The sequence below is a fragment of the Aethalodelphis obliquidens genome, unplaced genomic scaffold, assembly GCF_003676395.1.
Source record: "Aethalodelphis obliquidens isolate GAN/ISIS:26980383/991018 unplaced genomic scaffold, ASM367639v1 scaffold1, whole genome shotgun sequence".
Taxonomy (NCBI): domain Eukaryota; kingdom Metazoa; phylum Chordata; class Mammalia; order Artiodactyla; family Delphinidae; genus Aethalodelphis; species Aethalodelphis obliquidens.
In genome coordinates, this window is record NW_020837945.1 from 59919374 (window position 1) to 59939073 (window position 19700).

At 38.5% G+C, this 19700-nt stretch overlaps 1 protein-coding gene across 2 annotated transcripts in view; it reads left to right on the top strand.

Annotated features, from left to right (window-relative positions):
* ATP6V1A (ATPase H+ transporting V1 subunit A) overlaps positions 1 to 11631 on the top strand; it is a 55814-nt gene extending 44183 nt beyond the window's left edge. For both annotated transcript variants that reach the window (XM_027104968.1, XM_027104978.1), the window contains exons 9-15: positions 1206 to 1328; positions 1422 to 1536; positions 2346 to 2409; positions 3888 to 4091; positions 5440 to 5534; positions 7498 to 7669; positions 9426 to 11631. In XM_027104968.1, coding sequence (XP_026960769.1) covers positions 1206 to 1328; positions 1422 to 1536; positions 2346 to 2409; positions 3888 to 4091; positions 5440 to 5534; positions 7498 to 7669; positions 9426 to 9518 — 866 coding nt within the window. In that variant the 3' untranslated portion in view covers positions 9519 to 11631. The remainder of the gene's footprint in view (positions 1 to 1205; positions 1329 to 1421; positions 1537 to 2345; positions 2410 to 3887; positions 4092 to 5439; positions 5535 to 7497; positions 7670 to 9425) is intronic.
* The last annotated feature ends 8069 nt before the right edge of the window (positions 11632 to 19700 follow it).

The window sequence follows — 19700 nt, forward strand, 5'->3', positions numbered from 1 at the left end:
AGTGAATGTTATCACAGAGACATAGCGTATTTGTATAAGAGAGGATCTGATTCTACCATCAGATTGAAATATGTGATAATTACTGTGTTTTTTAAGCCTTAATAATGATAAGTGGATTTCTTAAAGACTTTGTTCCTTGGATCATATTTTGGAAGCCTAAGTCAGTATTTTTTATTCTGAAGGATGTGATAAATAGTAAAGTTCTGAGTTTTCCAGCAACTATTTTGTTTTACTTATATAAGCATCTGTTTCTTTACTGGTAAAATAAGGGAATTAGGGCAGTAGACTTGCTGGAATCTACTGTTGCTTATGATGTAGCAACAAATATACATTTCTAATATCTTAGAGTTGTATAGTACTTTGTACTTTGCAGAGGGCATTTATAGAAATCTTTTCATTTGATATGTGTAGATAGATAGGGTGAGAGTTATTCCATTTTCACAGATTAGGAAACCACACTGGGAAATGAAGTTATTTTGCTAAGATTAATGACAGAATAGGAAGTAGAACCCAGGACTTCTTTCTGTATATTAGCTTCTTCTAAGTGGTTTACTGTATGTGATTTTACAGGAGAGGACCCAGTCTGCATAGCAGAATGATCTGGATAATTAAAATTATTACTCACGTTAATAACATTTGTTACTTTTGAAAAATAATCAAACAAGCTAATTAGTTGAGGATTTTTTGATGCCTATGTCTAATTATCTCAACAATGAATGGGAGGAAAGTCTTTTCCTACTTTTAAAAATGTATACTAGGCTATGATAAACCCAAACATATAATTGCTCAATATAATAGACATTTATTTCAGATGATCCAGGCAATCTTCATTATTCTGTCATTTTTGGGCTGGGACGCAGGCTGAAAAGAGCTCTTTCATTTCGACACATATCTTCCATGGGTCCTGGGAGTTCTCGCCCTCTCAGTAAGCCAGAAGGAAGAAGTAGCATGGAAGGATGTGTGGCTTGCCTGGTGGTGGAACACATGACTCTTACATTCCATTAGATAGGGGTCAGTTACTTGCCACATCTAAATGCAGAGGAGGCTAGACAATATAATTCAGCTGTGTGCCCAAAAGAAGCAGCACAGATTATGGTGAACAGCTAGCAGTCTTAGGAACTTATTGCTTTAAATTTTTCTTAAGGGTGAAAAAGTCAGGATTATACATTATAGGATTATAACTTGTAATATTCTTCCCAATTTAGGAATTACACTGTCAGAATATTTCCGTGACATGGGCTATCACGTCAGTATGATGGCTGACTCTACCTCCAGATGGGCTGAGGCTCTTAGAGAAATCTCTGGTCGCTTAGCTGAAATGCCTGCAGGTAAGTCTTTGTATTGCTTATTGCATAAGCAAGACGGTTAGGATTTGGGGATTGGTTTATAACCTCTCCTTAAAATTTCTTTTCATTTTTCAGATAGTGGATATCCTGCATATCTCGGTGCCCGTCTGGCCTCATTCTATGAGCGAGCTGGCAGAGTGAAATGTCTTGGAAATCCTGAGAGAGAAGGGAGTGTCAGCATTGTAGGAGCGTAAGTATCAAAACTGTACTTTTCATAAGAAAAAAGGTTATTTATTTTAAAGAGACAATATTTAGCCCCCCTGAGAGCAGTGATTTTTTTTTTTTTTTGCGGTACGCGGACCTCTCACTGTTGTGGCCTCTCCCGTTGCGGAGCACAGGCTCCGGACACGCAGGCTCAGCGGCCATGGCTCACGGGCCCAGCCGCTGTGTGGCATGTGGGATCCTCCCGGACCGGGGCACGAACCCACACCCCTTGCATCAGCAGGCGGACTCCCAACCACTGTGCCACCAGGGAAGCCCGAGAGCAGTGATTCTTAACCAAGGTTGCACTTGAGTCATCCAAGAAGCTCTTTAAAATGCACATGTTTAGGTCATCTCTACATATGACCTATAGATTTGACTTGACTGATTTATTACATTCAAGTCACAATATCATAGAAATAATTTAGAAAATTATAGACATGTTAAGGTAAGACTGTATCACGATAAAAACAATGTGAAGATTCACGATCCCCACATAAAGCCATACTTTGTTCTCAGACCTTTTCCTTCCTTCCTGTTTCATCTGTTTGATCAGAATAGTGAAACAGATTATAATTAAATCTGCCTCATTTCTCAAACTAGAAGGTGTTTAATAGTTGTCATTCTTAATTTTCAACTTAGTACTGGTTTTTATTTAAGATTTTTATATAAGATTTTCTTTCCGAAGGTCATATTTCTAAAGTTATTTACATTAAAATTGACTTGCAAAAAATTGCTTTTATATACAAGTTATTTTCCATAAGCATTTCTAATGACTTTTTCTTCTTTTAAATTTAGAGTTTCTCCACCTGGTGGTGATTTTTCTGATCCAGTTACATCGGCTACTCTTGGTATTGTTCAGGTATATCTTTCCCTAGTGTAGTCAGCTTCTGAGCTCCACCCCACCCCAGGCTGTCCTCATGTTATCCACATCACTGTGAAGTATTTCATTTGGTCACTGAAGAGTAGGCAGTGGTAAAGTCTGTTTTAGCAACATTCTTACTACTGAAAGTCTTCAGTGCTGTCTGTTCTTTCTTAGCTCTTTATCTAGAGTTTATAATAGATTTAATATTCTGTAAGTGGAAAATACATCCGGGTAGCAAAGTTTTATTCGTGTTAGAGTAATACTACACTTTGAGTTAGAGTAACCCTAGGAGTAGAAACAAATGGGCCCAAAAAAGATATAATGGCAAAAACCCCACAGAAGTTTCTCCTCGTGGTATGGTCCAAGGCAGGTAACCCTATTAGAGGGCAGCTCTTTTCCATTCCACAGTAATCCAGAACCAGCGCTTCTTCTACCTTGGGCTCCACCTAGCCTGGTAGTTGTCTGCATCTGGCTGGTACAGGCGGACTGTGTAGAAGGCACACCTACTTTGGGCTCAGGCCTGGTCACTCCACTCATTCCGTTAGCCACACCCAGATGAAAGCAAAACTTGGAAAGTGTAGTTTCTGCCTAGGCAGCTTCCCGGTGACAAGGGCATGAATTCTAGTGGATAGCCAGCCAACTTGGCCATTAAAAGTAAGCCTGGGGGCAGTGGGGGGCGGGGATGAACTGGAAAATTGGGATTGACATGTATACACTAATATGTATAAAATAGACAACCAGTAAGAACCTGCTGTATAAAAAATAAATAAATAAAAAATTTTTAAAAAGTAAGCCTAAATGAAAGATGTATATAAATCAGAGCTATAATTTTTTTAATGTTGATACATTTATAAGCATATGTATTATTCATATGGGAAAAATAGAATATTTGCCTATATTTCTGTCAGTTTCAGATAAAAGGACGTGGTAGAGGCTAAATTTACAACTTTCAAGATGTTTAACCTTTGCTGAAATTTTGAATTTTTAATTGCAGGGAAATGGGGAGCAAAGTTAGGAACGCATAAAATACATATGAATGTTTGGCCTCAGAAAAATGACTGTCACATCTTTTAGGATTGGCCCTTAATGATAGGGAACTGAATTTATTCAGAACATTTAGAGGTTTTCATTAAAGTGAAGTATCTATCTTAATAAGCATTTTGTGGTTCATCTGTTTATATTGCACTGTCATAATCTTCAAAGGAGTCAGTGTTTTTGCTATCAGATTTGACATACTATTAAGGAAATTTTGATTTGTAGATATTACCCATACTGAAACTAAAAGAAATACATTTTCCTATTTGCAGTTTTATTCTATTTCATGTATACTTGTTATATACTAAAAAGATAAATAATTTGACCAGAAAAGTATAGAATTGCATATTTAGGACAAACAAATACATTTCAATACTTCAAAAAAAATTGTATTTAAGAAAAATTTTTATGTTTTGTTTTTGATTTTGTCTTTAAATCAGGTATTCTGGGGCTTAGATAAGAAACTAGCTCAACGGAAGCATTTCCCGTCTGTCAACTGGCTGATCAGCTACAGCAAGTACATGCGTGCCTTGGATGAGTACTATGACAAACACTTCACAGAGTTTGTTCCTCTGAGGACCAAAGCTAAGGAGATTCTGCAGGAAGAAGAAGACTTGGCAGAAATTGTACAGCTTGTGGGAAAGGTAGGTTGTAAAATCTTGTGGAAGACAGGTCTGTGAGTTGCAGTGAAGCTTTTTAAGGACAAACAGAACCTTGGATATGTGGATTCTTGCTGGGAGAATTAGTATTTATTAAATATTTTTTAAACTAATAGGATTTTAGATTATTCCTTTATCCAGAAGATATTTGAGGGACCTGCTTGTGTTATGGAAAGTAGAAAGATGATTGGTGTTTAGATTACTATTGAATAACAAACCACTCTGACATATAGTGGCTTAAGTAGTGTTTTTTTGCTCATGGTTTTTGGGTTTAGTGGACTCAGATGGGAAGTCTTGCTTGGGTCCCCTCATACAGTTTTTGCAGTCATATGGTGGCTGAGACCATAGTCATTTGAAAGTTTCTTCCCTCACATGTCTGGTGCCTGGGCTAGGGTGACTGGAATAGCTAAGGGTTGGCTGGGCATTTCTCTCTCAATGTGGTGTTTCAAAAAAAATCAGCCTGTTTGTGTACCCACGTTCATAGAAACATCTAAGCACTAAAAGGTGGGAGCAACCCAGATGTCCTTTGCAACACACTCACGTGCGCACGCGCACACACATGCACACACAATGGAATTAATATTCCATTTCAGCCTTGAGAAGGAAGGGAAATTCAAACACATGTTGCAACATGGATGAACCTTGAGGGGACATTATGTTAGGTGAAATAAACGAGTCACAAAAAGACAAATACTTATATGTAACGTATCTGAAGTAGTCAAATTCATAGAAGTAGAAAGTAGAGTAGTGGTTAACTGGGACCGGGAGGGCAGAAGGGGAGTTGTTGTTTAATAGGTATAGAGTTTCAAATTTGTAAGATGAAAAGTTATGGAAATCTGTTTCACAACAATGTGAACATACTTAACCTACTGAACTACACTTAAAAATGGTTACGATGGTAAATTTATGTTATGTGTTTTCACAACAAAATCCGAAAAAGAACATCAATCAGGAAGCAGTTATGAAGTGAATTTATTATTTTTAAAAATTTTTTTTTAATTTTTATTTTTTTTGCGGTACGCGGGCCTCTCACTGTTGTGGCCTCTCCCGTTGCGGAGCACAGGCTCCGGACGCGCAGGCTCAGCGGCCATGGCTCACGGGCCCAGCCGCTCCGCGGCATGTGGGATCTTCCCAGACCGGGGCACGAACCCGTGTCCCCTGCATCGGCAGGCAGACTCTCAACCACTGCGCCACCAGGGAAGCCCCTGAAGTGAATTTATTAATGATAGGTGATCGTGTGTTGATTATGTGGTTTCTGCATGCTAACTGGTTAGAACTATTGGTCCCACGTTGTGGCAGTAAATTTCTAAAAATGTATTTTTTCCTCTTCTAGGCTTCACTAGCAGAAACAGATAAAATCACTCTGGAGGTAGCAAAACTTATCAAAGATGATTTCCTTCAACAAAATGGATATACTCCTTATGACAGGTAATCTAGCCTGATTTTCTTTTTTTAATTTGACGATATTCTATCAAGTTTTGAAGAAGGAGCTGCCTACACATTAAAACCCTCCCCTCGGGGCTTCCCTGGTGGCACAGTGGTTGAGAGTCCGCCTGCTGATGCAGAGGACACAGGTTCATGCCCCAGTCCTGGAAGATCCCACATGCCGCGGAGCGGCTGGGCCCATGAGCCATGGCTGCTGAGCCTGCACGTCCGGAGCCTGTGCTCCGCAACGGGAGAGGCCACAACAGTGAGAGGCCCGCATACCGCAAAAAAAACCCAAAAAACAACAAAACCCTCCCCGCCTTTTTTTTCTCATACAGACACACTCTGACTCAGTGTATAGGTTTATTTTATATTTTCATAGCAGACATCTAGTGATGCAGTATGTTCCCTTATCTTGAGTTGGCTCATTTTTCCAGTTATGACAGTGTTTTCACTCATTATCCAGCCATCTTTAATTAGATTAAATTGTGGCTTAGTGTACGGAGCCTGGGGATCATTGCCTCTTTCAGAAGCTTTTCTCACTACCTGTTACCACAGCCTGTGCCTCTTCTACTCTTTTCCTAAATAGTATACTTTCGTGCCTCATTTCCCAAGAGTTCTATTCTTTGTATATTTATTTATTTATGGCTGCGTTGGGTCGTCGTTGCTGTGCGCAGTCTTCCTCTAGTTGCAGAAAGCGGGGGCTACTCTTTGTTGCAGAGCACGGGCTTCTCATTTTGGTGGCTTCTCTTATTGCAGAGCACAGGCTCTAGGCATGCGGACTTCACCATTGTGGCACGTGGGCTCCGTAGTTGTGGCTCGTGGGCTCTAGAGTGCAGGCTCAGTAGTTGCGGTGCACGGGCTTAGTGGCTCCGCAGCATGTGGGGTTTTCCTGGACGAGGACTCGAACTCATGTCCCCTGCATTGGCAGGTGGATTCTTAACCACTGCGCCACCAGGTAAGCCCAAGAGTCCTATTCTTTTCCTTTCTACTGAAGTCCCTGTCGGACGTCTCACCAGTCCCTGCTACTCCTGCCCAGTGCTTGTTTTTCATTATTGTCTCTGCTACTTCCATGGCTTATTTAAAAGTTCCCATTTCTTTTAAACTTTGGTAATTTGAACCGTTTCATCATAGGCTAGTTTTTCTCCCTCAATCATATTTGGCCCTGTATAAGACTAAAGTGGAAACTGAACACGTAGGAAGATTACCAGAATGTAAGACAAGCAGAAAATATGACAGTATAATCAGTAAGGCTCAAAAAAAACGTATCAGGAACTTAAGAAGCTCTAGGAAGCATCCACACAAAGGGAAAATTATTTGAAGAGAGTGTAATGGAGAGTGTGCATGAAATTGTGTATGCAAGTAAGTTTAAAGTGTTGGAAATTTGATTAGAATGCATGTGATGCAAGTTGAATATTAACTTCTGTGTCTTCAGTATTAAAAGATATGGGTAAATGAAAGTGAACACATTAATGGAGAAAGGAAATGCTTATTAACTTTAGGAAATTGCAGTTCCCTGCTTTCCTACTATTTATTAAACCTTCACCGACTGTCACAAGGGAGTCTTTACAACTCAGTTATTTTACCATTTGGGTAACTGCTTTAACTGCACTGTACAAACACAAACCCTCAGAGGTCATTAGATTGTAGCAGTACTGTTTCATTGTTCTTCCTGTTTGATTGTGTTAACAAAAATTAACGTCACTCTTTAAATAAAAGAATACATAGCTCCATCTCTCCATCCACCCCCTATTCCTGAGACATCTCTGTCCAAAAACTCTGGAAAAGTATTATTGATCTTTTCCACTATTCTTTTTTCACTCCTTATGTATCATGCAATAAATGTAAGTAGTGTGCATATCTAAATAAAGAAGTTAATGCTCTGGTATTTTACAGATGAAGTAAAAACTATGACCTTGCTTTGGATTTTGTTTTTGTTTATTATTTTGACTTTCATTTATCCTAGGTTCTGCCCATTCTACAAGACAGTCGGGATGCTGTCCAACATGATTGCATTTTATGATATGGCCCGCAGAGCTGTTGAAACCACTGCCCAGAGTGACAATAAAATCACATGGTCCATTATCCGTGAGCACATGGGGGAGATCCTCTATAAGCTTTCCTCCATGAAATTCAAGGTATATTTGTTTCTACCATAAACTTTTTTTAGTAGTTTCTTTTTGATTTTTTAAAATATTTGGGTCCCAAACCTGGTGTGTGAAACTGGCATTTATCATTTTCATACATGCTCGGGTTATGTAAAACCAGAAGAGACCTCAAAGCTATGTTCAAATAGGAATTCACATGATAAAGACTATAGTATGTCACGTCTAAAATAAACGCTGACGTGTTTTCCCTTTTGTCTTAACTGCCAGGCAATTTAGAGCTAAAATCATTGCTAAGCAGCAATTACGTTACCTCAAGTGCCTGTTAATATCTAATCCCGATGCTCCTCTGAAACGATTTCTGCTGCTTACTTCAAGTATCCTATTACACATCATTTTTACTTTTAAGTAGACTCTCATTCTTTGGGAAGTACACAAGACATAAATAGATAATTAAGTGAAATTATCTGTAGAAACTCAAATGTGTAAGATTGTTTTTAAAATACTTGATCAGTTGAGTTGTATTTAATTATTTCTAAGTCATGACATCCAAGTATATTTACTAATCTCCTACTGAGAAATTAAGAGTGATTCTCTGAATGTGTATGTTATACACTATATATAGTGTTTGCATTATAGATTGGAAGTAAATTTGTATAGACACTCACTGTATCAAGGATTTTAAAATATTCACACCCTTTGAGTCCTGTCTTTCCATTTCAAAACATATAACCCAAGGAAATAATTAGAGATTTTGATATGGATGTATGTAAAAGATTGTATATTAAACTTTTAAATGTCATCCAAAAGTGAACGGAGCCATTGTGGCATGTACATTACAGCAAAAATATTATAAAGGCTTAACATCTTTTTTTCAAAGAATATCCAAAGACACAGGGAAACGCTTATGGTATAATTAGTGAAAAAAGTTGGTTGCAAAGAAATTCCATATGTAATTTGATCCAAATTTTATTTTTTAAAATTATACATTCATAGGAAGATGATAAAAAAATATATGCAATAATAGTGATGACTTCTGGTAGTATAACTAAAGGTGCTGTCTTTTTTCTGTTTACAGGTATATTGTATCAAATTAACATTTCAGTTGTTCTTTAATATCATTAAGTATTTTTCTATAGCACTATTTTGTGGCTGGAGAATAATATTTTCCTATTCTTAGGCATTTAGGAAATTTCCAGTTGTTGGTATGGACAACTTTGTTCATGTAGTTGGTTTTGTGTATTTTCCTAGTATATGTTCTCAGAAGTGGAATGATTGGATCAGAGGGCTTAAACGCTTTAAGGTTTCTTTCATACATTTTACTCAATTAAGTTGCTTTCCACACAGATTTTAAATGGGGTGCATTTTGAGGTTATTTTAGAAATTTTACTCCCCCCGTCCCAAGGTGATACTACCAGACCTTGAATAGTAAATTCTGTTTTGATTAAATTCCAACTATCATATACACAGAGAGAAATGCATCTAATACACATTGCTGCGTAATTCCCTAATATTTTGCATATCATTGAGGGTAAATCCATTGGTTGTTGAATACAGTTAGCAAGCAAGACACAAAACGGAAATTTTGTCTTCTGTTTGGTTGAACGACTACTTTATACATTTCTACCCTTAAAGGAAAAAAGAAAAATAAGGTTAATTCTGCCTCCTGCCTGTGTTTTACCAGTGTACCTCAACCTAGTACTCAAATATAGTAAATATAAATAACTCACTATGTGTTCTGAAAATTATTTTCCAAAGGTAAATTGAATTCTGTCATGTCTTCTTTCAGGATCCAGTGAAAGATGGTGAGGCAAAGATCAAGGCCGACTATGCACAGCTTCTTGAAGACATGCAGAATGCATTCCGTAGCCTTGAAGATTAGAACTGTGATTTCTTTCCTCCTTTTCCTCAGCAAGCTCTCATATGTGTATATTTTCCTAAATTTCTCATCTCAAACCCTTTGCTTCATTATTGTGCAGCTTTGAGACTAGTGCCTATGTGTGTTATCATTTGTTTCCCTGTTTATTTGGTAGGTCTTATATAAAACAAACATTCCTTTGTTCCAGTGTTTGAAGGGCCTCCCTGATCCTTTCTCCAAAGTGGTGAATGTAGTAAATAGGATATACAATGGCTACACTACTGTAAACGTGTATGTACGATGACGTCTCTCCTTGTCCTAGGTTTGCCCTTTCCTCATCGCCATTAAATTGTAAACAGGACTACCGCGTGTACTCTCTTTGCAATGGCTTTGGAATGGAAGGCCAGACTTCTATACATTTTGTCAGGTTCATTGTGAAATGACTCAACATCTGTCTGGTAAAGTTATTTGCAGCTTAGCATTTTGCTAAGTAACCTGCTTTGTAGGAAATACTTACTTTTTTAAAACGTGAATAATTAATGTTTCTATTATGTGTTGCTTCCCCCAGTATAAATCAAGAATATTTGTGGGAAACTGTTGAGAACTGTACTGTTTTTAAAGCAGGCATTTGTGGGACTCAGCACAATAGATGAATCAGTGACCTCTAAAAAAGTGAAAAAGAAGCCAGGTGATCAAACTTAGATTAACATCATCTTGTTAAAGCCTATTTTACTTCACTAGGAAAAATTCGCTATCAAGGACTATTATACTACATTACTAGGAAATTCTTTTTAAAATTATGTTTAAAACAATCACCGAGAACTTGATCCACATCACACCCTCTTTTTTTTCCTCAAACATCGTAGAACCCTAAGCTTCTAAGAATCATGTGGCAACGTGATAGGCAGTAAAATGCCACAGAGAAGATATTTAGTAGTGGTTAAAGGCTGTTTGCACCTTTAAGGACCAGCTGGGCTTTAGTGATTCTTGGGGCCAGAGTGGCACTATGTTTTTACAAGATAATGACATGTGTCACATGTTTGTTTGTTTGCTAATTGAATTTTTGAACAACCAGCTTCCTGATTGTAAAAAATATTATTCTTTCACATGGTTTTTGATTCACTGGCTCAAAAGATTTCTCAGAATACCTGTAGCTGTAGCAGCATAACAGTTTCCATTCTGTTTCATAGGGATGAAGTTAATTCTTATATCTGCTGATAACAGAATCTGGGTCATGTGAAAAAAAGATCATTTCTTCCTATCTTTTAAGTATATGTTTTAAAATAAAAGTTTCTGTGTTTGTATGATAAGGCACATTAGGTAATGTATTTCTTTTGGTCTGTTAAGGAAAGATGCAGTTAGAGAATTCAGCTATGTTTGTTTAAATCCTTGCAGATTACATGTTCTTACAGTGGCCTGCTGTTCAGGATAAGTATTCTGCCATGTATCTTTTTTTAACCTTTCAGAATATTGGTAGATAAAAATTGTGCAGTGATTTGTTGAGACGTGGATGTAATGGTGCTGCTGAATCAGTTTGCTTTCCAATGTGGCCTCCTACCCAGAGGCCCTAAGACCAGTGGAAATTAAAAGAATTTCAAAAACTTTCAATTCCTACCTTAAACCTACCAGCAAACTAGGATTGTGTTAGTAATGAACGATATGACGAAGAAAGTTTGACCAAGTTTCTTTTGTGTTTTTCTGAATTTGCAATATACATTCTTACTCCTTTTTAAGAATGTTGATGTATGGGTGTGAACATGCTAGAGAAATTTTGCTCAGAGCCTCACTGTAAGTGTCCCTTCACCCATATGTTGTAGAATTTCACATTGGTCACTGATCATATTTCTTTAGTAAGAATGTGTTAAAGTTAACAACAGTCTTTTAAAAAGATGATGCAGTTCTATATTTATTGTGCTGTGCCTGATCCTAAGTGGAGCCAGTTAACAAGTTTCATATGTATTTTTCCAGTGTTAAATCTCACACATTGTACCCTTTGGAAACTTCCTTCCATCCTGACGAACGAATAGAAGAGGTCATATGTATTGCCTTCTTATCCTTGAGGTTTCACTATCTTTATGTTAAAAGTTGTGTATAATTGTTAAAATCTATGAAAGAATAAAAAGTGGATTTAAATTAACATTTTTCCTTTTTTTTGTGGGTGTGGCAAGATCTGCTAAAAAAACGTGCCACCTTATTATATTTCGGCTTGTTTTCAGTATGAACTTCAAAGTTTTTCATTTCCCTCTTTATAGATTGTTACTTAAGATCATGAAATTGAGTTGGCACCCTCACTATAGACTGCAAAAAGTCCTATAATCATGTACCACTGTGATTTGGAAATATAGTACATGGAATCCCATAGCATTCTGAATATTACTTTAAATTGAAAAAATGAATGGTTTCTAAAAGTAGACTTATAAATGAAAGGAAATCAGTGTACTCATCTCTACTTTTGGCAAATGAACTAAAGCTTTGTAATTCGTAATTCTGCAAGCCAAATTATTTAAGATCCAATGTAGCAACATGTTTTTTATTTCCTTAAGTGTATTTTTAACAATTTCTAAAGGAGTAAGAAGCAGTGTGAAATGAAAAACTCTACCAACTTTATGTAGAGAAATACTTAAAAATTCATGAGAAAGCTTATTCATTATAGAATGGGTGATTTTTATTTTTTGGTAATAATCCAATATTTTCAGGTTATTAGTTTTAATGTATTGCCACAATATAAGAGTATGAAGAAGGGAACCAATTTTCCCAGGTGAGGTGTGATAAAATGCCTCTGAAGTTGTTCTAAGGGCTCCCTTTTAGTTCGAGTTCCCCCAGAAGTTGACACTGAGACATGTATTTGCGTGCAGACAGTTTATTTGGGATGAGATCCTAGGAAAGCACCAGTAGGGGAATAGAGAATTAAGACAGAACTGAAGGAAGCCAATACGTGTTCGTATCAAGCAAGTCAACATTTTGGAGCACCATCCTGCTGGGGAGTTGTGGGAACAACTGAAAAATATGCACCTCGTTATATTCCACCTGGGGTGCAAAGGAACTAGCGTCCTTTCAGCATCATTGATTGACAGCCACCTGCTGTCAGTCATCCACTGAAGGCTGTTCCCACAAAGACAGAGTCAGTGCCCAGCACATGAGGATAAGTAGATCAGGCTCTGGTGGCCACAGGAAACCCTCTGCAAAGAGATTTAGGTGCTGGCAGTTGGGAGGTCAGCTGGTGGGCACTGAAATGGTACTCATGGCTGAAGAGATTTGGGTGGGGAACTCATAGCATCTGCTTCAGGGCTCTTAAGACACAGGAAAAAAAGATTGTTCAATCAGTAACTGAAAAGCCATTGTTCTGCAACATAAAGAAGCACCCTGTAAAAGGATCGGGACACTCTTTGAAAAGAGTTTTTAAAAGAGCATCTCTTCAAAGAGAAAAGATGTCTTTTAAAGAGCAGATAGTACACACACCAATTATGATTATAAATAGGCAGATGTGGGGTTTAGTGCTTCTGAAAGTAAAGCAGGTTCTTGGATTAGTGGGGATTTTGATCATATATTCCAACCCCCTCATAATACAGAAGAGAAGTGGAAGTTTAACTGATTTGCCCAGTGTCACACAGCCACTTAATATCAGAATTCAGACCCCCTGATTTCTAGTGTCTCTTTGTACTCAATCATACTGTATATCTTTTCCTTATTATGTACTTTTCATTCAGAACCAAGAAGTTGGGTTTATAAATGTGAGACAGATAAAGTAATCAGAAGAAAAGTAGGGAGAAATGACTGGCTAGCCAAGGTGCTTGTGGACATTGTCATGACTCAAGTCATTCTTAGAAGGAAAATGTGTTTGAGAAACTGTTGAGTTTGAGCCAGAGTTTAGGAAGGTGAGTCTAGAAATAGCCATTTTTACCAAAATTATATAACAGAAGTCTTTAAAGTGGGGAGGAGTAAAAACATAAACAATTATAAATACCTTATTAAGGATTTATATCCAGAATATATGAAGAACTCCAAGTCAAAAAAAAGATAAATGATGACATAAATGGATGAAAGACCTGAACAGGCACCTCACAAAATCGTTGAATAATGATGGTCAGCTTCTAGTCATCAGGGAAATGTGAATTAAAATTACCACAAGATACAATTTTATATACACTAGAACGACTAAAATGGAAAGGACAGAGAATACCAAGTGTTGATACAGATGTGGAGCAACCAGAACTCATACATTTTTGGTGGGAGCATAAAATTCTACAGCCACTTTGGAGAACTACTTTGGGTGGTATCTACAAAGTTGAGTTAGTAATACCTAATACACAATAGAAATGCATACATACATGTTCACAACCAGAAGATATGACCCAAAACGTTTATAGCAGCACTGTTCGTAATAGCCCCAAACTGGAAAGTACCTAAATGGTAGTATGGAAGAATGGATAAGTGGGTTGTGGTATATTCACACAGTGAAATACTATAGAGACGTGAGAGTTAATGCAACAACATGAATGAACCTCACTAATAACGTTTAAAGAAGCTAAACAAAAGAAAGTACACTGTATGATTCCATTTATATAGAATTCAAAAGCATAAAACTAATATATGGTGTTTGAAGTCAGGATAGCAGTTACACATGTGGGGAAGGGAGTGTCATCAAGATGGTGGAATATGGGGGCCTTCTAGGGTGTTGGTAATGTTTTGATTCTTGTGGATCCCGCCATACATGGGTGTGTTCATTTTGTAAAAATTCACACACATGATTCAAGCACTTCCCTGTATGTATATCATACTTAAATAATGTTTACCAAAAACATTACACTTAAGGGATTTCTATTTATTTAAAGTAGTTTCGCACTAAGATATGTATAGTGGTGGTTTTAAAGTGCTTTTGAATTTTACCTAGTAAAATGATCACATTTTTGTTTGTTTGATTTTTAAATGTGCACTTTTCTAGCAGTGGTGATAGATTTGAATTTTTCAATCCAGGAGCTCTCAGTTCTGTTTGCAACATGTAACTTACTTTGCCAGACAGCTGACCAGGATTTGGGGAAAGTATGTTCTTGGAACAGAATGAAGCTAACCAGACCACACAGTCATAGAATGCAGACACTGTTGGCTTGTTAACAGTGCTATAGCTGGTTGCATGCAAATACGGATTCAGGTGTCCCTGAATACACATCACAGCCCTTAAAGCAGCCGTGGATGACTGTTAAAAGCAGCTTTGATGTTTTAAATATAGATGTCTTTTTTTTTTTTTTTTTTGCGGTACGCGGGCCTCTCACTGTTGTGGCCTCTCCCGTTGCGGAGCGCAGGCTCCCGACGCGCAGGTTCAGCGGCCATGGCTCACGGACCCAGCCGCTCCACGGCCTGTGGGATCTTCCCGGACCGGGGCACGAACCCGTGTCCCCTGCATCGGCAGGCGGACTCTCAACCACTGCGCCACCAGGGAAGCCCAAATATAGATGTCTTAATGAGCTGTTTCTCAAACTTGTCTGACTATAGGAAATACGGGACTGTGTTAATGATACAGATTCCTAGGCCCTGCACCAAGCCAACTGAATTGGAATCCATTCTAGGGAAAAGGTATAGGAGTCAATTTAACAAATAACCCACATAATTCTTACTGTGGGGCAAGTTTTAGGACATAAGTATCTTTATTCAACGCTTAGATATGAAAGGTAACCCAGGAGACTTAAATAAGTATTCTCTGAATACTAACAGTTTTACCACAATCTGTCTCAGTATTTTAAGATTTTGCTGAACCATTTATCCTTTAAGACATCCCCTGTTATTGGTCTTAAACAGTGCTCTACTGATTCATGTGTATTCTGACTAATTTAGATCCAGAATTGTCTGGCAGTAAGACAAAGTTTTCCTAAATCACGAAATTTGAGCAATAATAATTGTTATACCTATGGATTTCAAACAGGATTCTGTTACAGTGGTTTCAGGTATTTACTGAATGAACTAGCAGTTTCTCTTCTGCTCATTTCTTTGTATGCAGGAGATTTCAGAAAGGAATCAAAATTCTGTGATATATTTGAATTTTTTCATACAGAGGCTTAATTTGTAAATAAAATGATAGAAGAATATAATTTAGTCTCATTTTTAAACAGCATTTGTCCTGGGATTTAAAATTCCTTTTTCTTTAATCCATTACAATAATTTTTTAGTTTGATTTTCAACCATCATCTGAACAGCTCTTATACTTTTATAACTTCCAAGTAGTACATCTAACATTTACTAGATGACTTAAAATTGCACTGAGTTTTAGACACCTTGTATAAAAGCCACGTTACTTTCAATCACATAAAATCATATTCATGGCCTTTATTTTTATTTATTTATTTATTTATATCTGAGTTGGGTCTTCGTTGCTATGCACGGGCTTTCTGTAGTTGAGGCGAGTGGGAGCTACTCTTTGTTGCAGCGCACGGGCTTCTCATTGCGGTGGCTTCTCTTGTTGTGGAGCATGGGCTCTAGGTGCACGGGGCTTCAGTAGCTGTGGCTTGCGGGCTCTAGAGTACAGGCTCAGTAGTTGTGGTGCACGGGCTTAGTTGCTCCAGCATGTGAGATCTTCCTGGACCAGGGCTCGAACCAGTGTCCCCTGCACTGGCAGGCGTATTCTTAACCACTGCTCCACCAGGGAACTCCATGGCCTTTATTTTTAAATTGCATGCTTTATTTCAAAGTCTTTATAAAGACCTTTTGACACTTGTCCTAAAAATATGATTTAGGACAGTATTTTCTCAAGCATGGTATTGTAGGTTGGGTTCTTTGGAAACATGCTGAGATAGAGATGGAGGTACAAGTTGCTTATTTGGAATCAACACGAGAAAGGAAAGGGGTGAAGTGGGATTGGGCAGAGAGGAAATCAAAATACAAAGCAGGTTTGGCAAAGCCTTAGCCACTCCAGTGGGGAAGCTCTGGAGGAAATATTGCAGATCAGAGTTGACATGCATCAGACTGAGATGGCCAGGCCTTAGTACCCCAGTGCCTCTCTCTCTCTCCCTCCCTCCCTCCCGCTCTCTCTCTCTCTCTCTCTCTCTCTCTCTCCCTCCCTCTCTCTCTCTCTCTCTCTCCCCCCAACCTCATGGAATCCCGGTTCAGGCTGCCCTGTGAGGATGTGACCTCAGGTGAGGTGGCATCTGCAGACCTAGCCTAGAAGGAGCTCACAGCTGACAGCTGTCTGCTGACCACACTCCTGGCAGCTGACCAACAAGTCTTTCCTTGACGGGGGATTGCACAGCACAATTCTGTGTCCATGAGGTAGTTTTGGGGGAGAGACAGATGTATAGTGTACATTTTAATGCACAGAGGCAAAAATACAGATTTTTGCCTCTGTGCATTAAAATGTACTTCATGGGCTTCCTTGGTGGCACAGTGGTTAAGAGTCCGCTTGCCGATGCAGGGGACACGGGTTCGTGCCCCAGTCCGGGAAGATCCCACATGCCGCGGAACGGCTAGGCCCATGAGCCATGGCCGCTGAGCCTGCGCGTCCGGAGCCTGTGCTCCGCAACCGGAGAGGCCACAACAGTGAGAGGCCCGCATACCACAAAAAAATAAAAAATAAAAAAATAAAAAAAATAAAATGTACTTCATGAAAATGTACTTATGAAATAAGTACATTTTCTTATGTACATATGAAAATGTAATTCATATCCAAGATTTCAAGGATTTGCTTAGGGAGGAGGCCAAAGTAGTAAAAAAAAAAATTTGAGCCATTTCTAAGGAAAAATATTAAGTACAGAAAAGTGCAATAAGAAGATATGGCCAGATCATGAAGGCAGTCTTCAAACCAGAAATTTTAACAACCCCTACAAGTGAAAAGCCGGACTCTTTTAGTGCTTGTTAAAATGTCAGTGCTTACTGAATACTTCTGAAAGGACCAATGTTGGCCTGATTCCATATAGAAATTCATCATCAAACGCAAAACTCTTCAGGAATTGACCAATTCAAAAATAATAAAATATATTTCTTCACATTTGAATCATGTGACTTACCTAGTCAAATAGTTAAAATTAAAAATTAAATAGAATGAACCGACAAGAACCATTTCAAATATATTTCTTCCTTGTAGCAGCACCTCTTGGTATTACTTAGATTAAACTACCGCCAGGTAAGCAGTAGTTCTGCGATAAACATAATTAATAAATCTCTGGTATTTATAGATTTGCTCAAGTAAGAAATAACACAATGCGCCTCTGCAGCTGCTTTGTGTCTTTGAGGTGTCTTTTTGGGCTTCCCAAAGGGAATTTTGCATGTGCCACACTGCCTGTATTTTAACCCAAATTCAGTGACTAGCTTATTTGAACCCTCCATTCATTAGATTCTAACTTAGTTAACAATTCTTTGCCCATAAAGAAAGGGCCTATGTCATAGCAAGTCACCTATATGTTGTCCTCAAAATGTATGTTCATGAGAAAATTAAATTAATCCCTAGAAACTTTGTAAACAGAAACACAGGCTATTGAGTCTGTATATTGAGCAGAAGGGGAAACATGAACCTTGATTTTACAGCAAATTGTGTTGAATTATAAGCAATATCCATTTAAATGTTATGAAGTGAAGATTTTAAAATTATACATCATTAAAATAACTTACTTCATAAACATAACAGAAGCCAAAAGGATGGGCTTGCTCTTTTGGAAAAGAATTCCTGAAGTACAGCTAAATAATATGTTAAACTAAATGTGAGTGTAATTTCTTTCTAAGCTTTGAAACATAAGCAGTTCTCATTACTGTCCCCATCATCCCCTGAGAAATTTGTTCCAACAATTATCTCATACTTAAAATATCATCAGTTGGGACATCCCTGGTGGCACAGTGGTTAAGAATCCACCTGCCAGTGCAGGGGACATGGGTTCGAGCCCTGGTCTGGGAAGATCACACATGCCGCAGAGCAACTAAGCCTGCGTGCCATAACTACTGAGCCCACGTGCCACAACTACTGAAGCACATGCACCTAGAGCCTGTGCTCTGCAATAAGAGAAGCCACTGCAATGAGAAGCCCGCACACCACAACGAAGAGTAGCCCCCGCCCACCGCAACTAGAGAGAGCCTGCGCACAGCAACAAAGACTCAATGCAGCCAAAAATAAACAAATAAATAAAATGTAAAAAAATATATATATCATCAGTTCCTCCTGTTCCAGTAGTCTCCCCTTTATCTAGTAGCAGGGATAAAATATCATGGTCAGTAAGAGCATAAGTTCTTAAATTAGACGGTCCAATTTCAAATCCCAAGTCTGTTACTTACTAGCTGTATGACCTTGGGCAGTCAAGTTAGCCTCTGTTTTCCCATCTGTAAAACAGAGATGATAAAAGTATCTACCTGTTTTAGTTAGGGTTAGGTTCAGCTTGAGTGACAGAAATCCAAAACAAAGTGGTTAAAATAATGTTAAAGTTTATTTCTTTCACGTAAGTGTAAGCATTCCAGTACTTTACTCAGTACTTCAGGTACTCAGATTTGTTCTTCATCCTCAATATATGTCTTTCATCCAACACAGCTCCAGCTCCTGCCATTTAGGCCTACATAACATATCCCAACCATCAGAAACAAGAAGAATATGTCCTTCCCTGTTTTTTTTTTTTTTTTGGCGGTATGCGGGCCTCTCACCATTGTGGCCTCTCCCGTTGCAGAGCACAGGCTCCGGACGTGCAGGCTCAGCGGCCATGGCTCACAGGCCCAGCCGCTCCGTGGTATGTGGGATCTTCCCGGACCGGGGCACGAACCCGTGTCCCCTGCATCGGCAGGCGGACTCTCAACCACTGCGCCACCAGGGAAGCCCCTGTCCTTCCCTTTTAGAACATTTCTATTAACATAAAATTGGCCAGTTATTAGTTACAAGGCCACACCTATCTGCAAAGAAATTGGGAGATATATAGTCTTTACTCCAGGTAGCCGTGAGCCAAGACAAAGATCAGGGTTTCTCAGTGACGGTAGCATCATCCTAAAGGGAGTTCCGGAAATTTGTGAAGGTCTTTAAAATTTGTCACAATGAATGTATGTGTTTGAGTGTGTGTGTGTGTGTGTGTGTTTGTGTGTGTGTGTGTTAAAACTGATGGTGGATTTAGATGTTGTCAGCCAATCCATCTACCTTAACATCCTCATATTTCACCCAGTGGTGAAATAGCAGCCACTGATGATCATTGTCTTGATTAGGGCTGCCCAATAGAACTTTAAGTTGATGGAAGTATTCTACATCTGTGCTGTGAA